This window comes from Peromyscus eremicus, chromosome 13 (genome assembly GCF_949786415.1).
Source record: "Peromyscus eremicus chromosome 13, PerEre_H2_v1, whole genome shotgun sequence".
NCBI classification, from domain to species: domain Eukaryota; kingdom Metazoa; phylum Chordata; class Mammalia; order Rodentia; family Cricetidae; genus Peromyscus; species Peromyscus eremicus.
Window position 1 is genome coordinate 51861789 of NC_081429.1, and position 25559 is coordinate 51887347.

Sequence of the window (25559 nt, forward strand, 5' to 3'; positions counted from 1 at the left end):
ATGGAGTCTCAGGTCCAGGTGACACCCTGAATCTTCCTTAGCAAGGTGGCTTCATCTGTGCTGACAGAGGCACTATTTTTAGGACTGTATTGCTATGGTTACTGTGAACCATGGAGTTGGCCTTCAGGATTACATCCCTGAACAGTTAGTGTTTGCAATGGAAATTTTGAAATAAGATCATTCGAAATTTAAATATATGTGTATATATTTAGTACAAGAACTGTAATCATACAAAACATTCGATTAAGTGTGTGATTCAATTAGATAATTAAAAGTTTTTTTAACCTCCTTGTTACTCTAAAAAAAAAATGCCTGAGTAGTATATTTTTAAAAAGGAAATTTAAAAAGATGTTTGATTGATTGATTATCAAATCAGCAAAAAACATCAGCTGCTTTTCTTATTTCCAAATTCAGCTGCAACCGAGTAATTAAATATAAAGTCATGCAGACAGTGGTGGCATCTGCCTTTAATCCCAGCACTGGGGAAGCAGAGGCAGGCAGATCTCTGTGAGTTCGAGGCCAGCCTGGTCTATAGAGCAAGTTCCAGGACAGCCAGGGCGGTTATACAGAGAAACCCTGTCTCAAAAAACAAAAATAAATAAAAAGTCATGACACATTTATAGTGAATATTAAACTCTTTCTTTATTAACTTACATGAGTTATACTGCTTGTATAACTTATAAAGGCCTAAACACAGAGTATTTTCTTTTAGACATAATTTGTCTTGAGGAGCTTGGTTTGGTCTATGACTAAGAATTATTCTTTCAGGGTTTTTTTTCTTTTCTTTTCTTTTTTGAGACAGGATTTCTCTGTATAACCGCCCTGGCTGTCCTGGAACTCACTCTGTAGACCAGGCTGGCCTCTGCCTCCCAAGTGCTGGGATTAAAGGTGTGTGCCACCACTGCCTGGCTTTCCTTCAGTTTTAAAATAAAGCATGACAATATATGATATTTCAAATGACACAAGACTCAATTTACATCTTAAGTGTACATAATGTTCTTATTTTGCAATGTGCACTCCCAGAAACAGAAGTCTTTAGTAACAGCTATAATTCTTTCCAGTTAGTTTTGTAACTTGTGGGCAATTTCAAAAGAATTACTTCATTCTGTTGCATGTGAGATTAAACAGAAACACACAGGTCTTGAAATACGGGATTTCTTTCTTTCTTCCTTTCTCTTTCTTTCTTTCTTTCTTTCTTTCTTTCTTTCTTTCTTTCTCTCTCTCTCTCTTTCTTCCTTCCTTCCTTCCTTCCTTCCTTCCTTCCTTCCTTCCTTTCTTTCTTTCTTTCTTTCTTTCTTTCTTTCTTTCTTTCTTTCTTTCTTTCTTTCTTTCTTTTTACTAGTAAGGCCCTGTTTAACATTGCTCATACATAGCAAAGGTAATTCATTCTAATAGAGTCTAAAAACATTAACAATCTTTAAATGAGTTCATATTTTATAAGTTAATGTTATCATAAATGTACATGAAAACACATAAATGTAGAAATGGAAGGCAAGATAGAGATGAAGTGTGGTTTTTCTAATCCTGCTGATTCTGTGCTGCCGTTGGCTAAGTTACCAAATCAGTACACTCGTGGGGCAAGGTCCCCTGTACTGACAGCTGGTCCAAGTCCATGTTTCTGTCTTCCTGATACTTTGGAGGGGAGGAAGTGGTTTTCCCCGTGATGAGACCTCACACACAACACTGCTGACAGATAGCTGTGGTATTTTCTCGTTTGCTTTTTCTTGTGTTGCTGGTATTAGCTTCAGTCAGTGGTTTCTTTGTAAAATTCTCTTTAAGCTGCTCAGGTACTTAAGGAAGGTCAGTTATTTAAAACTTGTGGATTATAAATTCCACAAGCCTAGCACACACAAAGTGCAGCCTGTAGCAATTTTCTGAATGACCTTTGTATTCTTTGGAGGTTAGAACACCTCTCCCTCAAGAGGTCTCTTTCTAAATTCTGTGTAACTACTTCTATCCAGTTTGTGAGAGAATACTCCATTTTTTTGTTTATTAAATCTCAGTCTGGTGGCCCAGGGTTGTAATCCCAGGTACTTGGGAGACGGGGGCAGGGGACCATAAGACCAGCCCAGGTTATAGGAGTTCAAGGCCAGCCTAGGCAACCTACTGAGGCTCTACCTTAAAATAAAAAAGAAATTGAGGCACTGGGCTCAATCCTCAGTGCTGAAAAGGAAAACAGCCAGATTTAATTCATCAGCAATAAACATGAAGGTGAGCCGGGCGGTGGTGGTGCACCCCTTTAATCCCAGCACTCGGGAGGCAGAGCCTGGAGGATCTCTGTGAGTTCGAGGCCAGCCTGGTCTACAGAGCGAGATCCAGGACAGGCACCAAAACTACACAGAGAAACCCTGTCTCGGAAAACCAAACCAAAACAAAACAAAAAAACCATGAAGATAAGTATGATTAGAGGTTCAAGTGCTTTCTCTTTCCATTTCAGTGCGTGGTCTTGCTTGTCCTGTAATGGTAATAGACAATGTAACATGGTGTGTCTATAGGCTCTCAAGTCAGAGCTGTATTCAAAATCGAACACTTATTCACCAAATCGCTTTGGGCTCTGTTACTTTCATTCTATGGACTTGTCCCACATACAAAGTAGGTCTAATAACCCTTTTACATATTATCATGCCTGGTGCTTATTTATGAGGCTAGGTTTATGTAATTAGCAATACTTGAATGTTCTTTAATCGTTATTTGAGAAACAAAAACCACATGAAATGCATACCAGTTTAAATAATGGCCACACATAGGACAACAGGAGTTGGAATGCTTTGTAGGTACTAGGGAATTAAAGTAATAAATTCCAAATTCAGGAAACAGAAGGAAAATTTCAATCTTTACTTTCAGCAAAAATTATAGTAGATAAAAAAGAAGTTATAAGGGGCTGGAGAGATGGCTCAGAGGTTAAGAGCACTGGCTGCTCTTCCAGAGGTCCTGAGTTCAATTCCCAGCAACCACATGGTGGCTCACAACCATCCGTAATGAGATCTGGTGCCCTCTTCTGGCCTGCAAGCCTACATGTAGGCAGAGTATTGTATACATAATAAATAAATTAAAAAAAAAAAAACTTAAAAAAAAAAACTTAAAAAAAAAGTTATAAAAATGACAAAAAAATGGCTTGGTGGCGGCGGCGGCGGCGGCGGCGGCGGCGGCGGCGGCGCACGCCTTTGATCCCAGCACTTGGGAGGCAGAGGCAGACAGATCTCTGTGAGTTCGAGGCCAGCCTGGTCTAGAGAGCAAGTTCCAGGACAGCTAGGGCTACACAGAGAAACCCTGTCTCAAACCCCCCCCCCCCCAATAAAAAAAAGCTGTTATTTTTACTTTCAGTAAACCATTGTCTTTTTATAAGACAGATCGCCCGGCTGGGTGGGTGCGGGCAGGCGAGTGTTTGTCAGGTGCAGGGCCCTAGGTCCAATCCTCAGCATTACTCAAAACCAAAACTGCAGTTCATGCAAGGAGATAACCCGAATGACTTTGTGTCTATTAAAAAACGTTTGCATTTTGGAGTAATTGTGCATTCACTTCCTGGGTTAGGTAGAGGGAAACAAAGACAATCTTGCTGGGTGTGATGGCATCCTCCTGTGATCTCAGTACTCAGGAGGCAGAGGCAGGAAGTACAAGACCTTAAACAAACCATAACTAAACAAAATGAACAAAGAAAGCAGTGTCAATTTCATCAGAACTACCAAATTGATTGTCTTAAAGATGTGTATAAAATGTCTTTATTGTTGAAACTCTCTAGGCCTTCTAGCGAGACATCCTTCCTTCTCCCCTCTCTCCCTCCCTCCCCCTCTCTCTCTGTCTCATATTGCTTGTTTGTGTCTCCCCCTCCCCTGCCCGCTCCTACACATCAGTCTCACCTGCAGCTCTCAAACTTTGGTATTGATTATCTCATTTTCCTTCGGTTACTTTTTACATTCCCTAGAGGTCTGTGCTGGTTAGATTTGTCAACCTGACATAAGCCAGCGTCATCTGAGAAGAGGGAACCTCAGTTAAAGAATCGCCTCCATCGGATTGGCCTTTAGGTGGGCCTGTGGTACATTTTCTTGGTTGATGATTGATGTGGGTGGGCATATTCACTGTGGGTGGTGCCGCCCTGGGCTGGTGGCCCTTGGTTGTATAAGAAAGCAAGCCGTTGCCGGGTGGTGGTGGCGGCGGCGGGCGCGCCTTTAATCCCAGCACTTGGGAGGCAGAGCCAGGAGGATCTCTGTGAGTTCGAGGCCAGCCTGGTCTACAGAGCGCGCTCTAGGACAGGCACCAAAACTACACAGAGAAACCCTGTCTTGACAATCATAGAAAGAAAGAAAGAAAGGAAGGAAGGAAGGAAGGAAGGAAGGAAGGAAGGAAGGAAGGAAGGAAGGAAGGAAGGAAGAAAGAAAGAAAAGGAAGAAAAGGAAAAAGAAAGAAAGCTGAGCAAGCCATGAGGAGTAAGCCATGTCCTCCATGGCCTCTGCTTCAGTTCCTGGCTCCTCCCTTGAGTTCCCAACCTGATTTCTTTCAATGATGAACTGTTACCTGGAACTAGAAGATGAAATAAACCCTTTCCTGCCCAAGGTTTTGGTTTTTTTTTTTTTTTTTTTTTTTTTTGTCTATATTTTATCACAGCAACAAAGAAGCTAACTAAAACTGCTTCTTTTTTTTTTTTTTGAGCAATTTGGTATTTTAATTGTCAATTTCCAAATCACAGGCAGGTTTTCAGAGGTTAATTATTAGTCGAATTTCTATGTAGTGTGAGAGTATATATTGTATGACTTCAGCTTTGGCTTTTTGTTCGTTTTTGCAGAGCTGCACGTGACTCCAGTCATCTTTACTGAGCCTGGTTTCACGGCCTGGAATCTAATCAGTTATGGTAAACGTCCTCATGCTCTGGGAATGAGTGCTCTGCTTTTGTTCCAGGGTTCTATAAATATTACATCAAGCTGGGCGCTAGTGTTGCTCAGGACTTCTGTAGCCCTGTTTTCTGCTTGTTCTATCGGTTACAGAAAAGGGACACTTAGCGGCGGCAGCCGTGGCTCTCTTCCCTTCTGCCCGGTTCAATCGGCTGCAGCCCTTTTGAAGCTTGGCATGGGTATTTAAGATTATATAGGGACCAGTACCTTTGAAGGCAGTCTGTCTTTTTTTTTTTTTTTTTCAGTGTCTCCCTCCATTCCCAAGGCTGGCTTCCAGCTCGCTCTATCCCTGCTTCCACCTCTCAAGTGGCTAGACCCACGGGAACACAGCACTGTGCTCAGATCCACTTGTCTTGTGTGTGTGTGTATGCACACACCTGTGCGTTGATGTATGTACCCACACATGTACACTCGGAGGCCAGAGGTTGGGTGTCTCCCACTATCGCTCTACATTATTTATTTACTTTTTTGAGAACAGGATCTCTCATTGGAGCTGGAGCTTACTGTCTGGGCAGGACTGGCTGGCCAGCGAGGCCCCGGGATCCATCCCATCCCCCAGCACTGGGTAACGAACATGCATCACCGTGCCCGTTTTTTCTTGGGTGCCGGATATCCAAACTCAGGTCCTCGAGCCTGTGCAGCAAGCACTGTACCAATTGCGTCATTGTCCCAGTCCAGAATTGATCTTTTAATTGGCATGTTTTTTGTTGTTTTGTTTTGTTTTTTCGAGACAGGGTTTCTTGAGACAGGGTTTCTCTGTGTAGTTTTGCGCCTTTTCTGGATCTCGCTCTGTAGACCAGGCTGGCCTCGAACTCACAGAGATCCGCCTGCCTCTGCCTCCTGAGTGCTGGGATTAAAGGTGTGCGCCACCACCACCCAGCCTTAATTGGTAGATCTCTGTGAGTCCGAGGGGAGCCTGGATTACAGGGAGTCCTTGTCTTAATCAATTAACTCTGGGCTACATACTCTCAATGTAATTATCAAGGAGTTAATCATCTTATTTCTAGGGACCCCAGTGTTTATTTCTTCCCCTGTATTCTCTGCACTGTATTTTTCCGTCTAATGTAATTTTTAAATTAAATTATAAATTTAAGTGATAGAAACATCAACATTATACAAACTCATGGGTGCTATGCAATGTTTTGATACATTTGCATTGTGTAATGTTTAGACATTACACATTTTCATTAAGTCAAATAACAGTTCACTACTTAATCTCAAATTGTGACATATTCATCATGTAAAATGATTCACTCATTAACATTCAGATAATACAATGCAAATTTATCTTTCTTGTGTTATAATTATCTTTTATCAAGGATACGATGATCAAAATCAACCCATCATAGCAGACTATATTGATAATTAGAATATTAAATCAACAAATGTATTTTTGTTTTTGTTTTTTGAGACAGGGTTTTTCCATGTAGTTTTGGTGCCTGTCCTGGATCTCTCTCTGTAGACTAAGCTGGCCTCGAAACTCATAGAGATCTGCCTGGCTCTGCCTTCCGAGTGCTGGGATTAAAGCGCCACCACCGCTTGGCTAACAAATGTATTTTCTTAAGTAAATCCAATCTATTGTTCTTGGAAAGATGTTTAAAGTGGGCCAGAGACAGACCGGATCCTGGGGCCTTGCTGTGCAGTCAGTCAAGCCCCAACATTACCGAGAGAAGGGCTTCAAAGACAAAAGCTGGTTTCTTGACAATAATCATTGATGCTAGTTATCCTAATCAACATGCAGTGGGCTGAATGTCTGTGTCCCCTAAAAATATGTTGACACTTGATTCCACTGTGATGGTGTTTGTTACGTCTCAAACCCTGGGAAAAAGGAAGAGAATAGCCAGAGGCAGGGGCACCTGATCATGTTCACTCTGGACTCTCCCAGACGTCCCTGCCTCTGGCTACGCCTCCCTTGTATCTACAATAAACTTTCTTCTCCACCATACCTAGGAACAGTCATGTCCAAATTTCCTTTTTCTTTTTCCCATTCATCTGGTGCCAAAACCTGGTACCAGTCATGTCCTTTCTTTTTCTTTTTATTTTTTTTCATTCAGTATTTAGAGGCAGAGGCCTTTGGGAGATTAGCTGATGAGGGCGGAGCTATCATGAATGGAATTAGTTCCTTATTAAGAAAAGGCCAGAGTGAACACATTCCCTCCCACCCCCAGTACAAGAATCCACCTTCTATAAACGAGAAAGACAGCCATCACCAACAAAGCAACTGTGCCAGCAATTAACTGCAGTTTCTTTCTATTTTTAAAATTATTTATTTTGTGTTCATTGGTTTTTGCTTGCATGTGTCTGTGTGAGGGTGTCAGATCCCCTGGAACTGGAGTTACAGATAGTTGTGAGCTGCCATGTGGGCGCTGGGAATTGAACTCAGGTCCCCTGGAAGAGCAGCCAGTACTCTTAACCACTGAGCCATCTCTCCAGCCCCCTTAACTGCAGTGTCTAATCATTCCATTTGACCATTTGAATTTTATTAGAAATTCTGCCTCATTTAGGATTGCTCATTCTGACTTTAATTAGCTTGAGTACTCAAGAAAAGAATGTATCTTCTCAATAAACCGTTTTAAATCTTTTTTTTTTAACAATTTTTTTTTTTTTTTATGTTTGGGTGTTTTGCTGTCATGTATGTCTGTGTACCATGTGCATGCCTGGTGCCCAGAGGCCAGAAGAGGGTGTTAAACCTCCTATACCTGGAGTTGAGACACCATATGGGTGCTGGGACTCACACCCAGGTCCTCTGGAAGAGCAGCCAAAGATCCTAACTGCTAAGCCATCTCTCCAGCCTCTTTTGTTGTTGTTATGTTTCACGACAGCGTTTCTCTGTATAGCTCTGGCTGTCCTGGAACTCACGTTATAGATCAGGTTGGTTTTGAACTCAGATCCACCTGCCTCTGTCTCCTAAGTGCTGGAATTAAAGGCATGTGCCACCACTGCTCAGCTCTTTCCAGCCTCTTAATCTTAACTAGTGACTTAACGTTGAAGATTTAACATGGCGAAAATGTCCAATTTATTAAAAAGTGTCAAGGTTTTTCTCAGCATGGCAACAGTGAGGATTAAGAAAATAGGATTAACAAAGAAAATGAACATGACGCATAGGGATCATCAACCAGAAAATGGATGGGGGTATGTCCCTCCAAACAGCAAGACCAACTCCAATTTTAAAACCTGGAGGCGGACAGCTGAGGGAGAAAAGAGAGTCGTCCCACCAGAACTGGACCCTACATGCCAGGAGATGGGCCTGCCAAGCAAGATGCGGCCACTGTTATCCAATCAGTTTGTCTGGATTTGAGGTCTGCTCCACAGGAGGGAATTCAGGCTTGGGACGGTAAGCCCGGCCAAATCCATGGCTCAGGAGGTCCCAGGTCCCAGGAGAGAACTTCCTACCACTGTTTTGCTCAATGGTCACTTGGTCAAACTGCCTATTAAATATTTATGCTTGTATTCACAGATTATCTTCCCTCTCAAACCTGGGCCAGAGCTTTCTTTGTGGCCAGCAGCAACCAATATAAAGACTACTAATTGGTCAAAATGCTGAGAATAAATAACCACTGAGTGCTCAGGCCTGAACGGGACATCTCTATCAAACACTCCACAGACACACAGACAGACAGACGGACACACACACTCAGGGAGTATCACAGAGAAGGGACAGAAGGAATGTAGGACAGCAAAGAGTGTCATGAAATGCTGTCTTCTGGATGTGACATGGCCGCTGCACTGTGGTTACCTGCAAGACTCAGCCACCATTCCATCCTGGACACTGGGGGTCCAGGAGGCTCTAACTGTAGCCAAGAAAGTATCGGCCACAGATGGCTTACTTGGGGAGAGAGTCTATTTTTGGGGGGAAGGGAGGGGTGGTGTTGTGTGCTGCTGGAAAATTGTGCTAAGCTCCAGTAGTCAACTCCACATCTATGCACATACAGGCTAACTGGATTCAAGTCATTAAAAAAAAAAGCCCTCTTAGAACACATCCATTTCTTAGGTTAGATTTAGTGGCTGCCTGTTACACACAGAATACATCCAATACCCACCATTCCAAACAAAATCTAATATAGATATAATGTATATACGTGCATATTTATCTTATTTATTTTTTGAGATAGCCTCACTATGTAGCTTAAGCTAGCTTTGAATTCATGATCCTTCCTCCTCAGCTTTCCAAGTGCTGGGATTATAGGTACATACATTAAATTTTTCTTTCTAATTTTATTTAAGAGTAACAAAACAAAGTTTTTCCTTACTTTATTAAACCATTCTTTCAAGGACAATCATATATATAGTCAAGGATGCTAGAGTGAGGAAATCTTAGGTTTACGAGAGAGAAGTCACAAGATAATTCCAGGTGCTGTCTTCAGTGATGCTTCTTATCATCATTCGGGGAGGCCAGCAAATATTCAGCCCCTAGAGCTACCACAAATGCAGCAAATCCCCATTTGAACCCTTTGAAAAACACGTTCATGAAGGAGACGTTTTCTGCAAAGCCACCCATGTATCTCCAAGCCTCATTGCTGAAAAAGAGAAGAAAAATGATAATCACATGCAATTCTCGTTAATTCACTGAGCCAACTACATTTGATTTTCTTCTTTCTTAAATACTGAAATGCTACATTAGTATTTTTTGTTCTTGTGGTTTTTGTTTTTTTGAGACAGAGTCTCATTAATGTAGCCTGGCTGTCCTGGAACCCAATTTAGACCAGGCTGGCCTCACAGTGATCTCCCTGCCTCTGTGTCCCAAGTGCTGGGATTAAAGGTGTGAGCCACTGAGCCCAGCATCGTTTTCTTTGTTTGGTTTCTGAAACAGGGTCTCACTCTACGGGCCAAGTGGGCCTCCGACTTGTGCCATACTCCTGCTTCAGCCTCCTGAGCTCTAAGGCATGAACCAGCACAGCTGGTTCAGAGCAAGACTATTTATACTAAGTCACAGTCGGAATACTTCTGTGGCCGAGGATAATTAAGAATATATGACCAAGTTTCACATATAAACTATGAAGTTGTCTTCTGTTCAAAGTTGATGCTATCTACTTTACATTAGTGTCGTGAGTATGAAGCATGCTAACATACAGCACATTTTGGCACAGAAGGATGCAAACCGACATGATTACTACTCTCCAAGAGCTGCAGCCTTCCCTGTCACAGAGCCTGAGCTTCAGAAGACTGCCCTCCTGCTCTGGTTCCTTCTTCTGACTATGCTGAACAGAGAGGGAAACAGAAAGCTGTGCTATAGGGAGAAATGTCTTCTTACATAGATAATCTAAATTAGTGGGGAAAAATCACTTTATAGGGAACAAAAAAAGAGTAACTTAAAAAAAAATAGGGCTCAGCCTAGAAAAGCAAGATTGGTTTAGTATTTGGAAATCAGTACAAGTAACTCACTACATTCACAGAAAAAAAAAAAAAAAGCTATCACCAACCCCTCAGTCGATCAGATCACCCAGCACTAATAACAAGCATGGGTACTGGCAAGTCTTTCCAGCCCAGCTAAGGAGGCCGAACCATGAACAGAACAAGCTGGGACAAGATGGCAAGACTGATTTTAAAAAAGAAAAAGTTGGAGAGACAGCACATAGCTATAAACCCAGTGCTCAGAAGCTGAAAGACAAGATTACTGTTCAGGATCAGCCTTAGCTACTTAGTGAGACCCCGTGGCAAAACCACCAGGGAGAAAAAAGGTAAAAGAAAATTCTCCGGTTTCTTTTTCCATGTTACCCATTACAATAATGCAAGAAAAGAGGAAAGTTTACAGTTTGAGAAAGACACAGTGATGCTGTCTCTGTAGACAAAATGATCATTATTCAATGAAAAATTTAAAGGAAGTACAAAAAGATTTACTAGGGCAAAAATTTAGCTAAATAATGAATGGAATATAAAGTCAGTATGTGAAAATTAATTACAATCTTAATTGTCAACAACACAGCTAGAAATTGAGATTTAAAAATACCACTTAATAGTATCAGAAATATGAACAAATTCAACAAAATGTTCAAGATATGTATAAAATTCAAGAAAATAATGCTTAAAGGTTCAAAAAGTAATAAATCACATGTGTTCTAAAAGACTCATTATTATAAAGGCATAAATTATCTCCAAACTGATGTGAGTTCAATAAAACATGGAAAAGATTCTGAAATAGTGAATTAGATCCCAATTAAAATCCAAGTTGGTTATTTGCAGAAACTGATGAGCACATTCTAAAATTTATAGGCAAAAAAAAAAAAAAAAAAAAAGAAAAAAAGAAAAGACCCAGAATAGTTAAACCAATGAAAGGTAATTGGAGATCTTATACTATCCTATTAAAGATTGTGGTATTGGACCTAAGTGTAGACACACAGAACAGAGAGATGAGACAGAGTCCAGAAATAGACCACATAGATATGGTCTATTGATTTTTAACATATTTATCAAAGTAATTCAACTGGGAATAATCTTTTAATAAATGGTCTGAACCAACTGGATATCCACAGACAATATTTGTCTCCCTTCTTTCTTCAAATGAAACAAAGACTAACTCAGGGTGCCAGAGAGAGAGCTCCATAGTGAAGAGGAGCTGCACCTTCAAGAGGACAAAGGCTGGATTCACAGCACTCATGAGCAGTCTGTAACCCTTGTCTCAGGACCCAGCACCCTCATCTGACCTCTGCAGGCACCAGACACATGTGTTGTGGAATATTATTTACGATGTATTACAGTTGATTATGCTGTGGAACGTTACTTTTTTCTTTTTTCTTTCTATCTTTTTTTTTTTTTTTTTCAAGACAGGGTTTCTCTGTGTAGCTTTGCACCTTTCCTGAATCTCACTCTGTAGCCCAGGCTGGCCTCGAACTCACAGAGATCTGCCTGCCTCTGCCTCCCGAGTGCTGGGATTAAAAGGCATGCACCACCACCACCCATCTTTTAATGATGCAAAATTGTGTTGCATTCCTTTATGTTGCATTTGTTTAACTGAAAACACTAAGTACTGATGAGAACATTAGGCAACTGAAATTCTCATCCACTGTTGCTAGGAATGTGAAGCAGTACCACCACTTTAGGAAATGGTTTGCAGTTTTTATAGAAACCCATCGATTTATGAGATAACCCAGAAATCCCACTCTTAGGTGTTTATCCAAGAGAAATGAAAATAAATGTCCAGACAGACTTGTGAACAGCTGTAGCAACTTTACTCATAAAAAGAACCAAGAGCTGGAAATAATCTGAATAGCTACTGTGGAAAATAAAACGTGTGGTGCACACTTTAGTCCAGCACTCAGGAGGCAGAGGCAGGTGGATCTCCGAGTTTGAGGCCAGCCTGGGCTACAGAGTGAGTTCCAGGACAGCCAGGGCTACACAGAGAAACCCTGTCTCAAAAAACCAAAATCAACTAACAAACCAAACAAACAAAAACAAGTGTAAAAAAGTATTATATTGGGCTGCAAAAGATAGGCTTTCTAGAATGAGTTTTATCCCTTGGTACTTAAAAAACAAAACCAATAAAAAGGAAAACTCAGCTCCCCCCCCCAAAAAAAAAACCAACAACATCAAGAGAAAGGCTAGGATGAAGGGCACACCCACAGGATTCTAACATAGAAGGAATTAGTAAGGGAAAACTAGACAGAAACAGAGCAGGGTTGTCAGGAGCCAGTCCTTGGCAGCAGCTGCAAAACGCACAAACTTTCTGGACTAACAGAAATATTCTGCATGATTTCAGTAGTGATTCCATAATTGCCCATTTGTAAAAACTAGCAAAATTATAATGAGTTAACTTTAAAATGGGTGAATTGTACTGGACACAAAAAAGCTAAGAAGCTGTTTTTCACTGGGTGGTGGTGGCACGCACCTTTGATCCCAGCACTCCGGAGGCAGAGGTAGGTGAATTCAAGGCCAGCCTGGTCTACCAGAGTTCTAGGATAACCAAGGCTACAGAAGCCCTTTCTCCAAAAACAACAACAACAACAACAACAACAACAAGAAGAAGCCATTTTTCATAATATGAAATGGAGCAAGATACGGACTCTCTAAACTCATAAACCACTAGATCTGGGCCAGCGAGATGGCTCAGCGGGTGAAGGTATAGAAGACAACATGCGTTCTACCCCCAGGACCCACACGGTGGAAGGAGAGGCTTCCCCTGGATTGTCTCTGTCTGCACGCTTGCACTGTGGCAGAATCACGCCAGCCTCCCTGTCCCGGTATACAAAGAATAAAAGTTGCTTCAAAACAAGAAGACGTTTCTAGACTCATCTTACCGAGCCCACGGATCCCTAAGCCCTCGTGCAGCAAGCTTCTTCTGGACAGTTTCTAATGGCGTCCCTTCTATTTTCCACTGTCTGTAATCTGGAAGTACCAACTTATCATGACCATGTCCATGTCCGTGATCGTGTCCATGCCCAGCTGCCATGTCTATAGGAAAAAAGTAAAGAAGAGAGACAGAGGTTGTAGATATCCAAGAGCCAATTTGATGTTTACATTTCAAGTTCAAGAAATGTTTTGAAAAAAGATAAATACCTGAAAATTCTGAGTAGAAAGCTTTTATAAAAGTTTACTATTATCACTTGGGAGGAAGAGGCAGGTGGAGCTCTGTGAGTTCCAGGCCAGCCAGGGCGACATAGTGAGACTTCGTCTCAAAAAAACAAACAACCAAAAAAGTATACTATTACATAATTAGTGTATGCTCACAGATAGGAAATACACACATACAAAACATGGAAATGAAAACAGTGAGTAATCCCATCACTCAGATACCTGCTTACTACTTATTGTAACAGTAACACTTACTGAGCCTTTATGTGCCAGGTACATGAAACTTTATAGGTATTAACTGTACTGCTTCCTAAACAACTTTGAATTTAAATTAAAAATACAGATTTTTTTTTTTCTAGACCTGGCGGCTCACAAGTTTAATCCCAGAGGCAGAGGCAAGCAGATCTCTGAGTTCTTCTAGGCCAGCTTGGTCTACATAGTGAATTTCAGAACAGCCAGGACTATGTAGAGAGACCTGTCTCACAAAACAAACGAGAAAAAAACAAAACAAAACAAAAAAAACCCCAACCAAATCAAAACGAAATAAAAAACAAGCAAACCACTTTTTATAGATGAAGACAATGAGACTCTAAGCAGTAACTTCCTGAAGATAAGAAGACAGTCAATGCTGTAATTGGTATTTCAAGGTTGCATGTTAGTCTCAGAAGCCTTCTCCTAAAAACACCTAGATAACTCCCTCTCCCCACCTTTCGTCTGTTTTTCAAGGTAGAGTTTCTCTGGGTAGCTCTGGCTGTCCTGAAACTCAGTCCCAGAGATCCTCCTGCCTCTACCGCTGGAGTGCTGGGATTACTGTTATTTCAAAATAGCCATAAATCAAACAATAAAATCTCAAATGTTTGATGGAAGAGTTTAAAATTATCGTTTTTTAAACCACTAATAGCTATAAAATACAAGAGAATCACTTCATCTTTCTGGACTTCCATTTCTTCACATAACAAGGCTAAAAAAATCAACCCTGCAAGACTGAGAAATGCAGAGAACACACTGTATTGTGCCTTCCATTTTCACATCCAAGTAGTAAGACTATGACTGAGCACAACTGTTCTGAAAAAACTGGCATGACCTAGAAAATAGAACATTTGCTGGGTCTGGTGGCATATGCCTTTAAACCTTGCAGGGGGGTGGGGAGTGGGGGGTGGGGGGGTGGGGGGGGGGTGTAGGCAGGTGGATCTCTGAGTTCAAGGCCTGCTTGGTCTACAGAGCAAGTTCCAGGATAGCCAAGGCTACACAGAGAAACGCTGTCTCGGGGAAAAAAAATTTTTGAATACCTACAGCCACCACTTCCTCTCCTGGATCTGTGCTCTCTTGTTAGGTAGCCACTAACATTTGGAATGTGGCTATGCAGCTAAAGAACTGGGAATTTTAATTAATTTAGATTTCAAAGTAAATTCTTTTTTAAAAGAGTGTGTGTGTGTGTGTGTGTGTGTGTGTGTGTGTGTGTGTGTGTGTGAGAGAGAGAGAGAGAGAGAGAGAGAGAGAGAGAGATATGCATGGGGGCAACCAGAGAGTTTTGGATTCCCTGGAGCTGAAGTAATAAAATGCGTGATTGTGAGCTGTCTGGTGTGGGTGCTAAGAAGTGAACTCAGGTCCTCTGGAAGAGTAGCAAGTATCAAAGCAAATTCTAAAACCAATTATAAGAAAATACTAAAGGATCTTTGGAATTATCTGGGTGTATGAATGTATTTTTTTTTTCTGGAGCTGAGGACCGAACCCAGGGCCTTAGCAAGCGCTCTACCACTGAGCTAAATCCCCAACCCTGAATGTATTTTACATTATACATTATAAAACTTATAAAACACAAACACAGACCCAGTATTTATTTATATTTATGAAAATAATATACGTGTATATACTATCTATCTATCTATCTATCTATCTATAGTACAAACATTTTTAAGACAGTATGATGTAGCTAGAATATATATATATATATATATATATATATATATATATATATATATATATATAATCAAACATTTTTAAGACAGTATGATGTAGCTAGAGTTTTCCTGCCTGGCCCACAGTCAGGACAAATCTCTCTCACCTGCCAGTCCCACAGCCGCTCAGACCCGACCAAGTAAACACAGATACTTACATTGGTTACAAACTGTATGGCCGTGGCAGGCTTCTTGCTAACTGTTCTTATAGCTTAAATTAATCCATTTCTATTAATCTATACCTTGCCACGTGGCTCATGGCTTACTGGCATCTTCACATGCTGTTTCTCATCGTGGCAGCTGGCAGTGTCTCTCTCTCAGCCTTCCACTTCCCAGCTTTATTCTCCTCCTTGTCCCGCCTATACTTCCTGCCTGGCCACTGGCCAATCAGTGATTTATTTATTGACCAATCAGCAATACACTTGACATACAGACCATCCCACAGCAGTATGAAATGTAGAATAGTTCATTAATGATAGAGTGTGCGCAAGACAGGTTCCTCTGTGTAGCCCTGGCTGTTCCGGAACTTGATCTGTAGACCAGGCTGGTGTTGAACTCAGAGATCCATCTGCCTCTGCCTCCTAAGTGCTAGGACTAAAGGCATGTGCTACACATGCTACCATGCTTGGCTTCCCAGTATATCTTTAAATGAGGATATGTTTAATATATTAGATGATATTGTTTTTACTTTTAGTGTGAGCTAGAAAATTTACTATTACCTATGGGGCTTCCATTACATTTCTATTGGACATCATTACTTGAGAGAATTTCTGAATGTATATGACAAGGAACATGTTTTATCAGACTTTTTTTCTGAATGAAACACATACAACTTTATCACTGGGGTAGGCGCCACCCCATCTTACATGAACACTGTTTCATTTACTTGAGACAGTCTTATCTAATTCAGTCTGACCTCAAACTTGATATGTAGTCAAGGATGACTTTGAACTCTCAATCCTTCTGTCTCTCTCTCTCTCCCAAGTGCTAGGAGTACACACCTGTGCACAAGCCCAGTTCCTATTTTTAGAAGAATCTTTATTTAAAGCCTTATTTATTTGTGTGTACATGTGCCCATGTAAAGGTCGGAGGACAACTTAAAGGAAGTGGTTCTCTCCTCATACAACGGGGGAAATGAGTTATACTGCATTGAGGACTCAACGACAGCAAATTATTTCACTTTTAGAACTACCCATTTAAGAACAGTAAAGAAATAAATTCAAAAAAGAACGAATATATAATTATAGAGAATGTAAACGCTCTCTGCTTATGTCAGAAGTCAACTTATTATTTAGACGATGATCAACCTCCGCTAAAGGTGGCCTGTTCTAGCACAGGAAGTGTTGACTTACTTTCCCTAAGGAATGTTACTTCCACTACATGTAATTTTACAGTTTACCAAGGGCTTTCAAGTATATCACTCCAATTTCCCTCACTCAGAAACTGAGGTGACCATAGAAACATAAGAAAATAAAGACAAATGAAATGCTATTACTTTAGGACCCTAATCCTCAACCCTAGGAATATGCAATAGACATGATTTTGTGAGGCATCCGCTGGAATTTTTCTAGTTTAAGTATTGTCGGATCGGGGGCTGTTCTTTATCCAAATACAACCCCAAAAGCCAGGAGGCGAGGAGACAATTGCATGTGGTGGCGGCGGGGGATGGGGGTGAGGGGGAATCTCTGGCATTTAACCAGCAATTCTCACGGCATCCTCCATCCGCCTCCGCTCAGCTCGGCTGTACTTGGCGGCAGCGCTCCCCTCCTCCCGGTCTGCGCTGCTCCCTCTCAGCAGGAAGCAGTCTCTGAATATAGTCTCGATTATTCCTCATCCAGAGGTCTCCCACCAAACAGCTCCCTAAATTACCTGACAGCAATCTGACCTCTCAAGACACTCAATGTTCAACCTTCCAGCTGGAGCCAAACCGGAAACGGACGTTGTCTCCTCGAGTTCCTTACGGCAGGAAAGCGGAGGAGATCTTATAAGCGTTCCGGTCCGGGCGCAAAGCTCCCAGACAAGGTAGAGACGACCTGAGGGAGCCTGGAAGTTGATATTGTTTCCCACGCTTTGCAGCCGGGAGCCGACTGAGCTAGGAGGCGCCGAGGAGAAGGGTAGGGAAGCCGTGTTTTTCCCTTGCTCCCGGGCGGAATCTTTAGGCGGCGCACCGAGGGGGGGGCGGGCCGAGGCCGCGGCGCAGCCAATGGGAGCGGCTGTTATTAAGCGCGTGGGCCCACTCAATGAGAGGGCTGGTTGTTAGGCTGCAGTTGGCAGGCTGCTGCGGGAGGCGGTGGCGGTAGGAAGCCCGAGGCTGCGGGGTGACAGGTAGGCGGCGGTGCCGTCCGAGGGGGGGCCGCGCACAGTGCCGGGGGAAGAGGGTTTTCTTCTCCGGCTGCGGACGCGGGAGCCGGGAGCTGACGAAGGTGTGCCGGGGAGGCGGCAGCCGGACGCTTGGCGGATCCCGAGCCCTGCAGACCTGGGAGCCAGCTCGTCGGGAGGGTCGTGAGCAGAAGGCGGCTTGCCGAGGCGGGTTGGGGCTGAGTGTTGTGGGGCGACTTGGGGGCCTAGCAAGGGCGTGAGGGTGGCGGTGGCGCGGGCTGAGGCGGGAGCAAGGCACAGGTAGTGGGGGCCGAAGGAATTTCTTGCAGGAAGCCTCAGGCAAGAGAAGGACACCTGAGTGAAATCCTAGGGGTTGCTCTTAGGGGCCGCTTCTTTGGGATAGATAGGGAGCGGTGCGGAGAGGAAAAGGTATGCATTGGTGGTCAGGTCTAGAAACTAGTGGCTGTACATTATGTAACCCTTGGCGATGATTGTCCCAAACAACTCGACTGACCCTCGTGGGAGAGGAGCCCTTGCGACCCATTGATACCTGCGAACACTCTCTTGTTACTGGTGGCTTCAGTGTGTTCTACCCAGGCAGGCTCTGTAGGAGGAGGACGGCATGAAGGCAAGAGTAGTCACGAAGCGCTCATCCCAAATAAGGACTTGGGGTGAGAAACGACACGACGTTAGCTTGAGATGAACGCCTTTGTAGTACACGAATTTGCTGCTTTGCAGCTCAAAACTGATAGAATGTCTAACCCCAGACAAGTGGGGAGCCTTATAAATCTATAGAGGAAGGTAAATGCAAATTGGAAAAGGAACGGTAAATTAGTTGGTAGACAACTTGCCCCCAGTGTTTGGATGCTAAGGACTGTGAAAATAAGATGGGAATCTAAACAGAGTGATTTGCTTTGTTAAGTCTGAGAAGCTAGTTGTGAGTTGTTTCTTAGATTTAAAAAATAGGGTCTTTGAATGTCTTAGACTTAGATAAAAATGTATTTACAATTTAAAGAGTATTTTGTTTTGAGAAGTCTTTTAAATTCACAGTTTAATGGTGAAATAGAGTACCAAGAGAAACAAACTCCTGTCGGCGTGTATTGTGGAAGGGCATTTGATTTTGTAACTCATTGAAAAACTAACCTTAAAAGACTGGAAAATATTTTAAAAAGCAGCACTGTAAATTACTGAAATCTAAGCTGCTTGAGGTGCTCCTTCAAGTTAGAAGATGAGGATAAATGTAGCATCAGGAAGTGTCTTTCTGGGCTTGCTTTTGAACTACATGTCAGGAAAACTTTCTAAGATCTGATTTTTTTTTTTCTGCTATTGATCATTTATGTTAGTACATATAAAATGAGAATTTTGGGTTTTTTTTTCCTCTCAGAATATCATTTGAAAAGAAATGGGTAGTTAGAATTTGTTTTGAAATGTCCAGCACACTGAGGTATTTGTTAGTGCTTTAAGTAAAATTTAAAAATATTTGTGTTTCGTTCCTTGTCTTTTGTCTTTTTACAAGAATAATGCTATCTTAGTCACAAAGAAAACTCATATTTTTGCTTTAGGTGAAATGCTATAATGCTTTCCATACCTGGAAACAAATCTTTGCCTTTGGTAGGTTGATTTAAGAGAGAGTGTGTGTGTTCCTGTGTGTTTCTCTTATGTAACCAGCCTCCTCTAGCTGTCTTAGAGAACTAATGGCTGATTTTCAGTGGCCAGTAGGTGTCATTGTAGAATGCCAGAAATCGAACAGACAGTAGGGAATTACCAAATAGTTTAAGAAACACTATCCCAAATTATCATCTAATAGAGTCTGGATGATTATTTATAAATCATAAGAGATTGTGATTTCTGTGTCAAAGCTGTTTGTTAGTAATTTGAAACATTGATTGTAAGGAAATATTGCTTGCTTCAAAATGGATCTTGAAAGTTTTGTTTTTTAATATAACTCTTAAGCTGTCTTTTTTTTTTTTTTCCCAGTCTCACTATGTAGACCAGGCAGGCCTTGAACTCACAAATATCCACCCACCTCTGCCTCCTAAGTATGGGGGTTAAAGGCCTGTGCCACCACAGCCAGTCCCAAAGGCTGTCTCAATAGGCAGTATGGGTTTGTTTCATTGCTGTTAGTATACAGCTTTGGCATCTTATCGTCAAATATATTGTAGTATATTAAGTTCTAGAATGATTTTCATTCTGACTAAGCTTTATTATAGAAAAACACAGTACTACATAATTAAAAACTAAAATGGTAAAATATGGGCAGAAGCCTCAACCAAGTTGTATTGTCAGCTACACAAAACAGGATTTTGCTGTTCTCTTAATGCCAGAGCAGCAGAATTTTTGTGTGTTATTGTTTGTTTCCTTTCCCCACCCCCAGAATAGTTTCCTTGTACATTTTTACCTGGTTAGTAGACCATGTACTTTTTCCCATTACAGGAGCTGAATACTTCTCAGTGTCTAAAATGTAATATAGTGGATTCTAGTGAGCGCTGGCACAGAAATCTGTGAAGATGGTTTACACCTATTGTTTATACAGTTCTCTGCTGCCACAGCCTTCTCATGAGCTTGTCCCTTTTCTAGCTCTGTTTCTTATGCTTGCTGTTAATATAGTACTTTCAAAAAGGGATCTCCAGGACCCACATAAATGCCAGACAGGTGTTGGTGGCCAGTCAATAATCCCAGCACTTAGGAGGCAGAGACAGAATCACCAGTGCAAGCTGGCTATTGGACCAATCAAACTGGCAAGCCTTGGGTCAGCTGAGCATGCCTCAGTGTATGTAAGGTGGAGAGTGGATGGGAAGACAGTGGCATCAACCTCTGGCCTTCACCTGCATACTCACCTGCTCATGTGTGCACCCACACAGCAGCCACACACCACATACATACACACAGTACACACAGAAGAGTCAGACCTACTTTGAGAAGTCTCTGTGAAGATAGAGGTATCTCAAAAATAGTCCAGAAGGTTTTTTTAGTTTTTAAAAAAGGGGACACATGCATATATTTTATCTATGCCTCCCTTTAGAATCTTGGTATAAAGGAGGTAGATGCATTTTGCAAGGAAAAAGAAATCCCTGAATGATTTGGTTTGTATCTGGCCTTCACTTTAGAATCTTTGCTCCAGCTCCGCTTCTGTCACTTGGTGGTATGAGCCAGTAACAGCCGCTTTGGCTGAGTGAACCAGCTGCCAAATCTCCCAGTAGTTTAAAGCTCGATAAACTGTTTTCATTTAATGTCACAGCTAGGGCAGCTTTTCCAGCCAAAGATAAAGATGTGCTGAATGGTTTGGTTTGAATTAGTTTTTACTTGGCACTTAACTGCTTTCCGTAAGTCAAGCAATTTTCTTTCACAAATTAGTCCTATACTAATTAATTTGCACAGGTAGTTACTCATTTTGTTTTCCTAGTGTCAGAAAGCTATAGTGTCCTTGAATTAAATTAAAATTGAGAAATAAGAATTGCAAGTTTATCCTGGTGGTGGTAGTGCACAACTTTAATTCAGGCACTTGGGAGGCAGCAGCAGGAGGATTGAGTGCAGAGGCCAGCCTGGGCTACAGAGTGAGTTCTAGGTCAGCCAGGGCTACACAGAGAAACCCTGTCTCGAAAAAACAAAAAAAAAAACAACAACAAAAAAAACCCCTAAATTAAATTAAATTAAAAAAAGAATTGCACATTTACTTGATTAAACAGTTTTCAGTGGAATTTTGATATAATTATGTAGATTGATACAAGAACAATATTCACTCAATAATATGTAGTAAACTTAGAATTGCAAATCTTTTGACCTTAACATGGGTCAAGTTTAGAAATTCATGGACTTTAGAACTAATGTTTCGAGATTTGGCTGTTTGGAGACAAGTATGAAAAGAAGTAAACGGGAAGGAGTATAAGTCCAGATATGTAATATATAAAGTGGTGTGATTTAAGTATTCACAAAATTATAATAATTTTTAGGTTTGAGGATTAGCTTCCAAAATAATAGTCACAGAATATGGTAAAGGGCACTGACATTGACTGGTAAAGATGGGTCCCGAATAGTCATTTTGTTATAGAGTAACTGTACCCTTCAAAAAATTTTTAAATAAGTTAATTCATTGTGTCCATCACATGACTTTCTCCCCGTTTTTTTGTTTTGTTTTGTTTTGTTTTGTTTTGTTTTGTTTTTTCTTTCTTTCTTTCTGAGACCGGTATTACTGTGTGGCTCTGGCTGGCTATGAATTCATAAATATCCTCCCCTTTCCAGAGTGCTGGGATCACAGGTGGCACTAACCACACCTGGCTGTATTTTCTCTTTTATCATTTTTTTTATGTACTGAAGCTAGAATCCTGATGTTATCTTTGTTGTTGTTTGCTTTTGCTTCTGGGTTATTTTGAGATGGGGATTCGCTAGTAGTCCAAGCTTGATTTGCCTTTGCCTTCTGAATGATGGAATTACAAGCGTGCTTCATACTTGGTTTTATAATGTTTCCTTTAACATTTTATTAATGAGACTGGAAATGTAGCTCTGCCGGGTAGAATGTTTGGCTAGGTTCAATCCCTAGTACATCATAAACCAGACATGGGAACATACACCTGTGGTCCCAGAGTTTAGCCGCAGCAAGTCTGAGATCATCTCATCCTAGGCTACACGAGGCCCTGTCTCAAAAACAATCAAGAAACAAAACATTCAAGATTTTATTTATATATCTCTTATCTAAGTAATCCTTGGGTCTTTGAAAAATAATTTGTTACTGTGTCTGCACACATGCTTTTGGCAGGGATGTGTGTGTGGTCAGAGGACAGCTTTGAAGTTCTCTTCCCCTGTGGGTTCTAAGGGATCAAACTCAGGCTTACATGGGAAGTACTTTCTACCCTCTGAGACATCTCATAGATATCCTGGTTCTATTGGCTTTTTCTTTTAGTTTATCATTTACTTAGTTTTATTTTGAGTCAGGATCTCATGTCCTGAATACTGGTCTTGAACTTCTGATCTTGCCTCAATCTCTCAAGTGCTGGGATTACAGCTATGTGCCATCAAACCCAGCTATTTTATCTTTTTTTTTTAAAGTATTTGTTTAGCTGGGCAATGGTGGCACATGCCTTTAATCCCAGCACTTGAGGGGCAGAGGCAGGCAGATCTCTGTGAGGTCAAGGCCAACCTGGTCTTCAGTGAGAGTTCTAGGACAGACAGGGCTACACAGAGAAACCTTGTCTCCTTGTCTTGAAAAACAAAACAAAACTGTAGCATGAATCTTAACAGTTCTTATTAATAAGATCAAACCCGAGACCAGTTATTGGGGTAAATGCTGGAAGGTCAGAGAGACAGAACAAGCCACAGCTATCTCACTTTGCCAATTCCTCAGCTGGTCCTGTTTCCTCAGACTGGAAGCTTCTGTGTCCTCATCCCAATGGCTCTCAGCTGAACTGCTGCTCGAAATCCTGAATGCTTAACCAGCCAAATGCTTAACCAGCCAAATGCTTCTAGTTTCTGGTCCTCAACGCCTTATAAACCTTTCTGCTTTCTACCACCACTCCCTGGGATTAAATGCTGCTTTCTGGGATTAAAGGCGTGAGTCACCATGCCTGGCTGTTTCCAATGCGGCCTTGAACTCACAGAGATCCAGAGGGATTTCTGTCTTTGGAATGCTAGGATTAAAGGTGTGTGCTACCACTGCCTAATCTCTATGTTTAATATTGTGGCTTTTCTGTTCTCTGACCCCAGATAAGTTTTATTAGGATACACAATATTTTGGGGAACACAATACCATCACATTTCCTCTCTTTTTGTCTAAAATTAAAAAAAGCTTGTAACTAATACAAGAAAAACTATCTAATAAGTATATACAATATATATACAGTCAAAAATTACATTAATAATATCTAGTCCATTAACATTTGACAGATTCAGATAAAAAATTCCATTATATATAACAATGTCCAGTCCAGTAACATTTGACAAATTCAGACAAAAAAATTTTCATTACTTATCTTATTTAAAACAAGTAGTTCGGCCGGGCGGTGGTGGCGCACGCCTTTAATCCCAGCACTCGGGAGGCAGAGCCAGGCGGATCTCTGTGAGTTCAAGGCCAGTCTGGTCTCCAAAGCAGTTCCAGGAAAGGCACAAAGCTACACAGAGAAACCCTGTCTCGAAAAACCACAAAAAAAACCCAAAAAAACAAAAAAAAAAACAAACAAGTAGTTCCTTTTTAAAAGTAGATTCCATAATCTCCCTTTTTATCTTATCATATCCATATTCTCTTTTTTTCTTTTCATAATAGATTCAGTAGTCTACCTTTTGTCATTTTTATATCTTCCCCTTTTTCTTCAGTGTAGATTCAGTGATCTACCTATTTATCCTATTATTTATCATTTTTCTCAGAGTAGATTCGATGATCTATCTCATACCTATATTCTCTTTTTCTTTTTGCTTTCTAGGGGTGAAGATATCTTTAGGGAATCTTGAAAAGAAAATGTTTGAGTTACTTGTCAAGTCCTGTATCATTTGTCCAGTCACTGATAGTAGGAAAGTTCAGGGCTTGTTACAAGTCCTTGTTCAAGTAGTCTGTCAGGCTGGATCATCTCAGCTAGCCATCTCAAAATTGTCCTAAGCAGTTTGTAGTCCAAAGCAGATCTTTCCGTGGTGTTAATCAGCCTGATGGCTTTACCATAGTCCATGTGGAATCATCATTGTGGAGTCCTGTTGTCTTTTTGAAGATTTCAAAGTCACTGTTAGGCGTGGTCATGGTTCCCTGCAGACTTTTTTTTTTTTTTTTTTTTTTTTTTTTTTTTTGCCTCCTCTGTGGTTTGGAGCAATCACAGTCTGATAAATGTCTGTCTCTCGGAACCATGAACATTCTTCCCTAGAAGAGAATATCGTCACAGCAATTTCTCTCCACCATTTGTTTTGCCAAACTTTTCTAAACTGACCTTTGCCAATGCTTTCTTGTAACATGATGGTCCTGGCAATTCTTCTCCGAACAAGCAGCGGTAAACCCTTTGTCCCAGGTAGCCGCATCACCACAGTCACCAACACGATGAGAAGTAGCCAGCAACGTGGAGCAGCAGTCACTGCCTCCATGGTCCCACTACCGTTTGTCACTGGGTCCCAGACCGAAGCTTTTCCTTAGCAAACCTCCTAGGCCGGCCTCAAATGCGGTATCCTCCTGCCTCTGCTTCCTTCAGTAAATCCTACCAGCGTGCTCCACCACAACCGGCCAAATGTAGCTCAGGCCTGAGCTGGGGCCCACAAGACCCACAGGCAAGTAGCTTTTTCATGAATTCGTACCACGAACGTTGGGCGCCAGATGTAGCATGAATCTTAACAGTTCTTATTAATAAGATCAAACCCGAGACCAGTTATTGGGGTAAATGCTGGAAGGTCAGAGAGACAGAACGAGCCACAGCTACCTCATCTTGCCAATTCCTCAGCTGGTCCTGTTTCCTCAGACTGGAAGCTTCTGTGTCCTCATCCCAACGGCTCTCAGCACAAAAAGCACTTCGTTTATTTAGTGTGTATATTTGTATGTGTGGCTCACATGTGTGGAGGTCAGAGCCACTTTTGGGGAATTGGTCCTCTCCTTTTACCATATGGGTTCTGAGGATTGAACTTGGCTCGTCAGACTTAGTGCTTAGCACCTTTACCCACTGAACCATCTCCCCTGCCTCAATTTGATTTTTTTGTTTTGTTTCGTTTTTTGAGACAAGGTTTCTCTGTGTAGCTTTGCGCCTTTCCTGAAACTCCCTCTGTAGCCCAGGCTGGCCTCAAACTCACAGAGATCCACCTGCCTCTGCCTCCCGAGTGCTGGGATTAATGGTGTGTGCCACCACCACCCGGCTTGTTTTGGTTTTTTAATCGGCACATAGTTATATATACTTATGGGGTACTATATGATGCTTCAATATATACATATATACTA

The 25559-nt window shown here is 41.6% G+C and overlaps 2 protein-coding genes across 4 annotated transcripts in view; one reads left to right on the forward strand and one right to left on the reverse strand.

Moving 5' to 3' along the window:
- Positions 1 to 9122: 9122 nt before the first annotated feature.
- Ndufb3 (NADH:ubiquinone oxidoreductase subunit B3) lies at positions 9123 to 17498 on the reverse strand. Of its 2 annotated transcripts, none has more exons than XM_059278601.1 (3): positions 17235 to 17498; positions 13118 to 13271; positions 9123 to 9403 (listed from the first exon to the last, which is right to left on the reverse strand). In XM_059278601.1, exons 2-3 carry the CDS (start codon positions 13267 to 13269, stop codon positions 9247 to 9249), a joined length of 309 nt encoding a protein of 102 aa, XP_059134584.1. In that variant the 5' UTR covers positions 13270 to 13271; positions 17235 to 17498; the 3' UTR covers positions 9123 to 9246. The 2 variants fall into 2 exon arrangements, with proteins under 2 accessions (XP_059134584.1, XP_059134583.1); XM_059278600.1 differs by having other exon boundaries at positions 17219 to 17488.
- A 64-nt stretch (positions 17499 to 17562) lies between these two features.
- The window catches only part of Hycc2 (hyccin PI4KA lipid kinase complex subunit 2), a 59855-nt gene continuing 51858 nt past the window's right edge, over positions 17563 to 25559 (forward strand). For both annotated transcript variants that reach the window (XM_059278598.1, XM_059278599.1), the window contains exon 1: positions 17563 to 17674. The gene's annotated coding sequence lies outside the window, so the exon portion shown is untranslated. The remainder of the gene's footprint in view (positions 17675 to 25559) is intronic.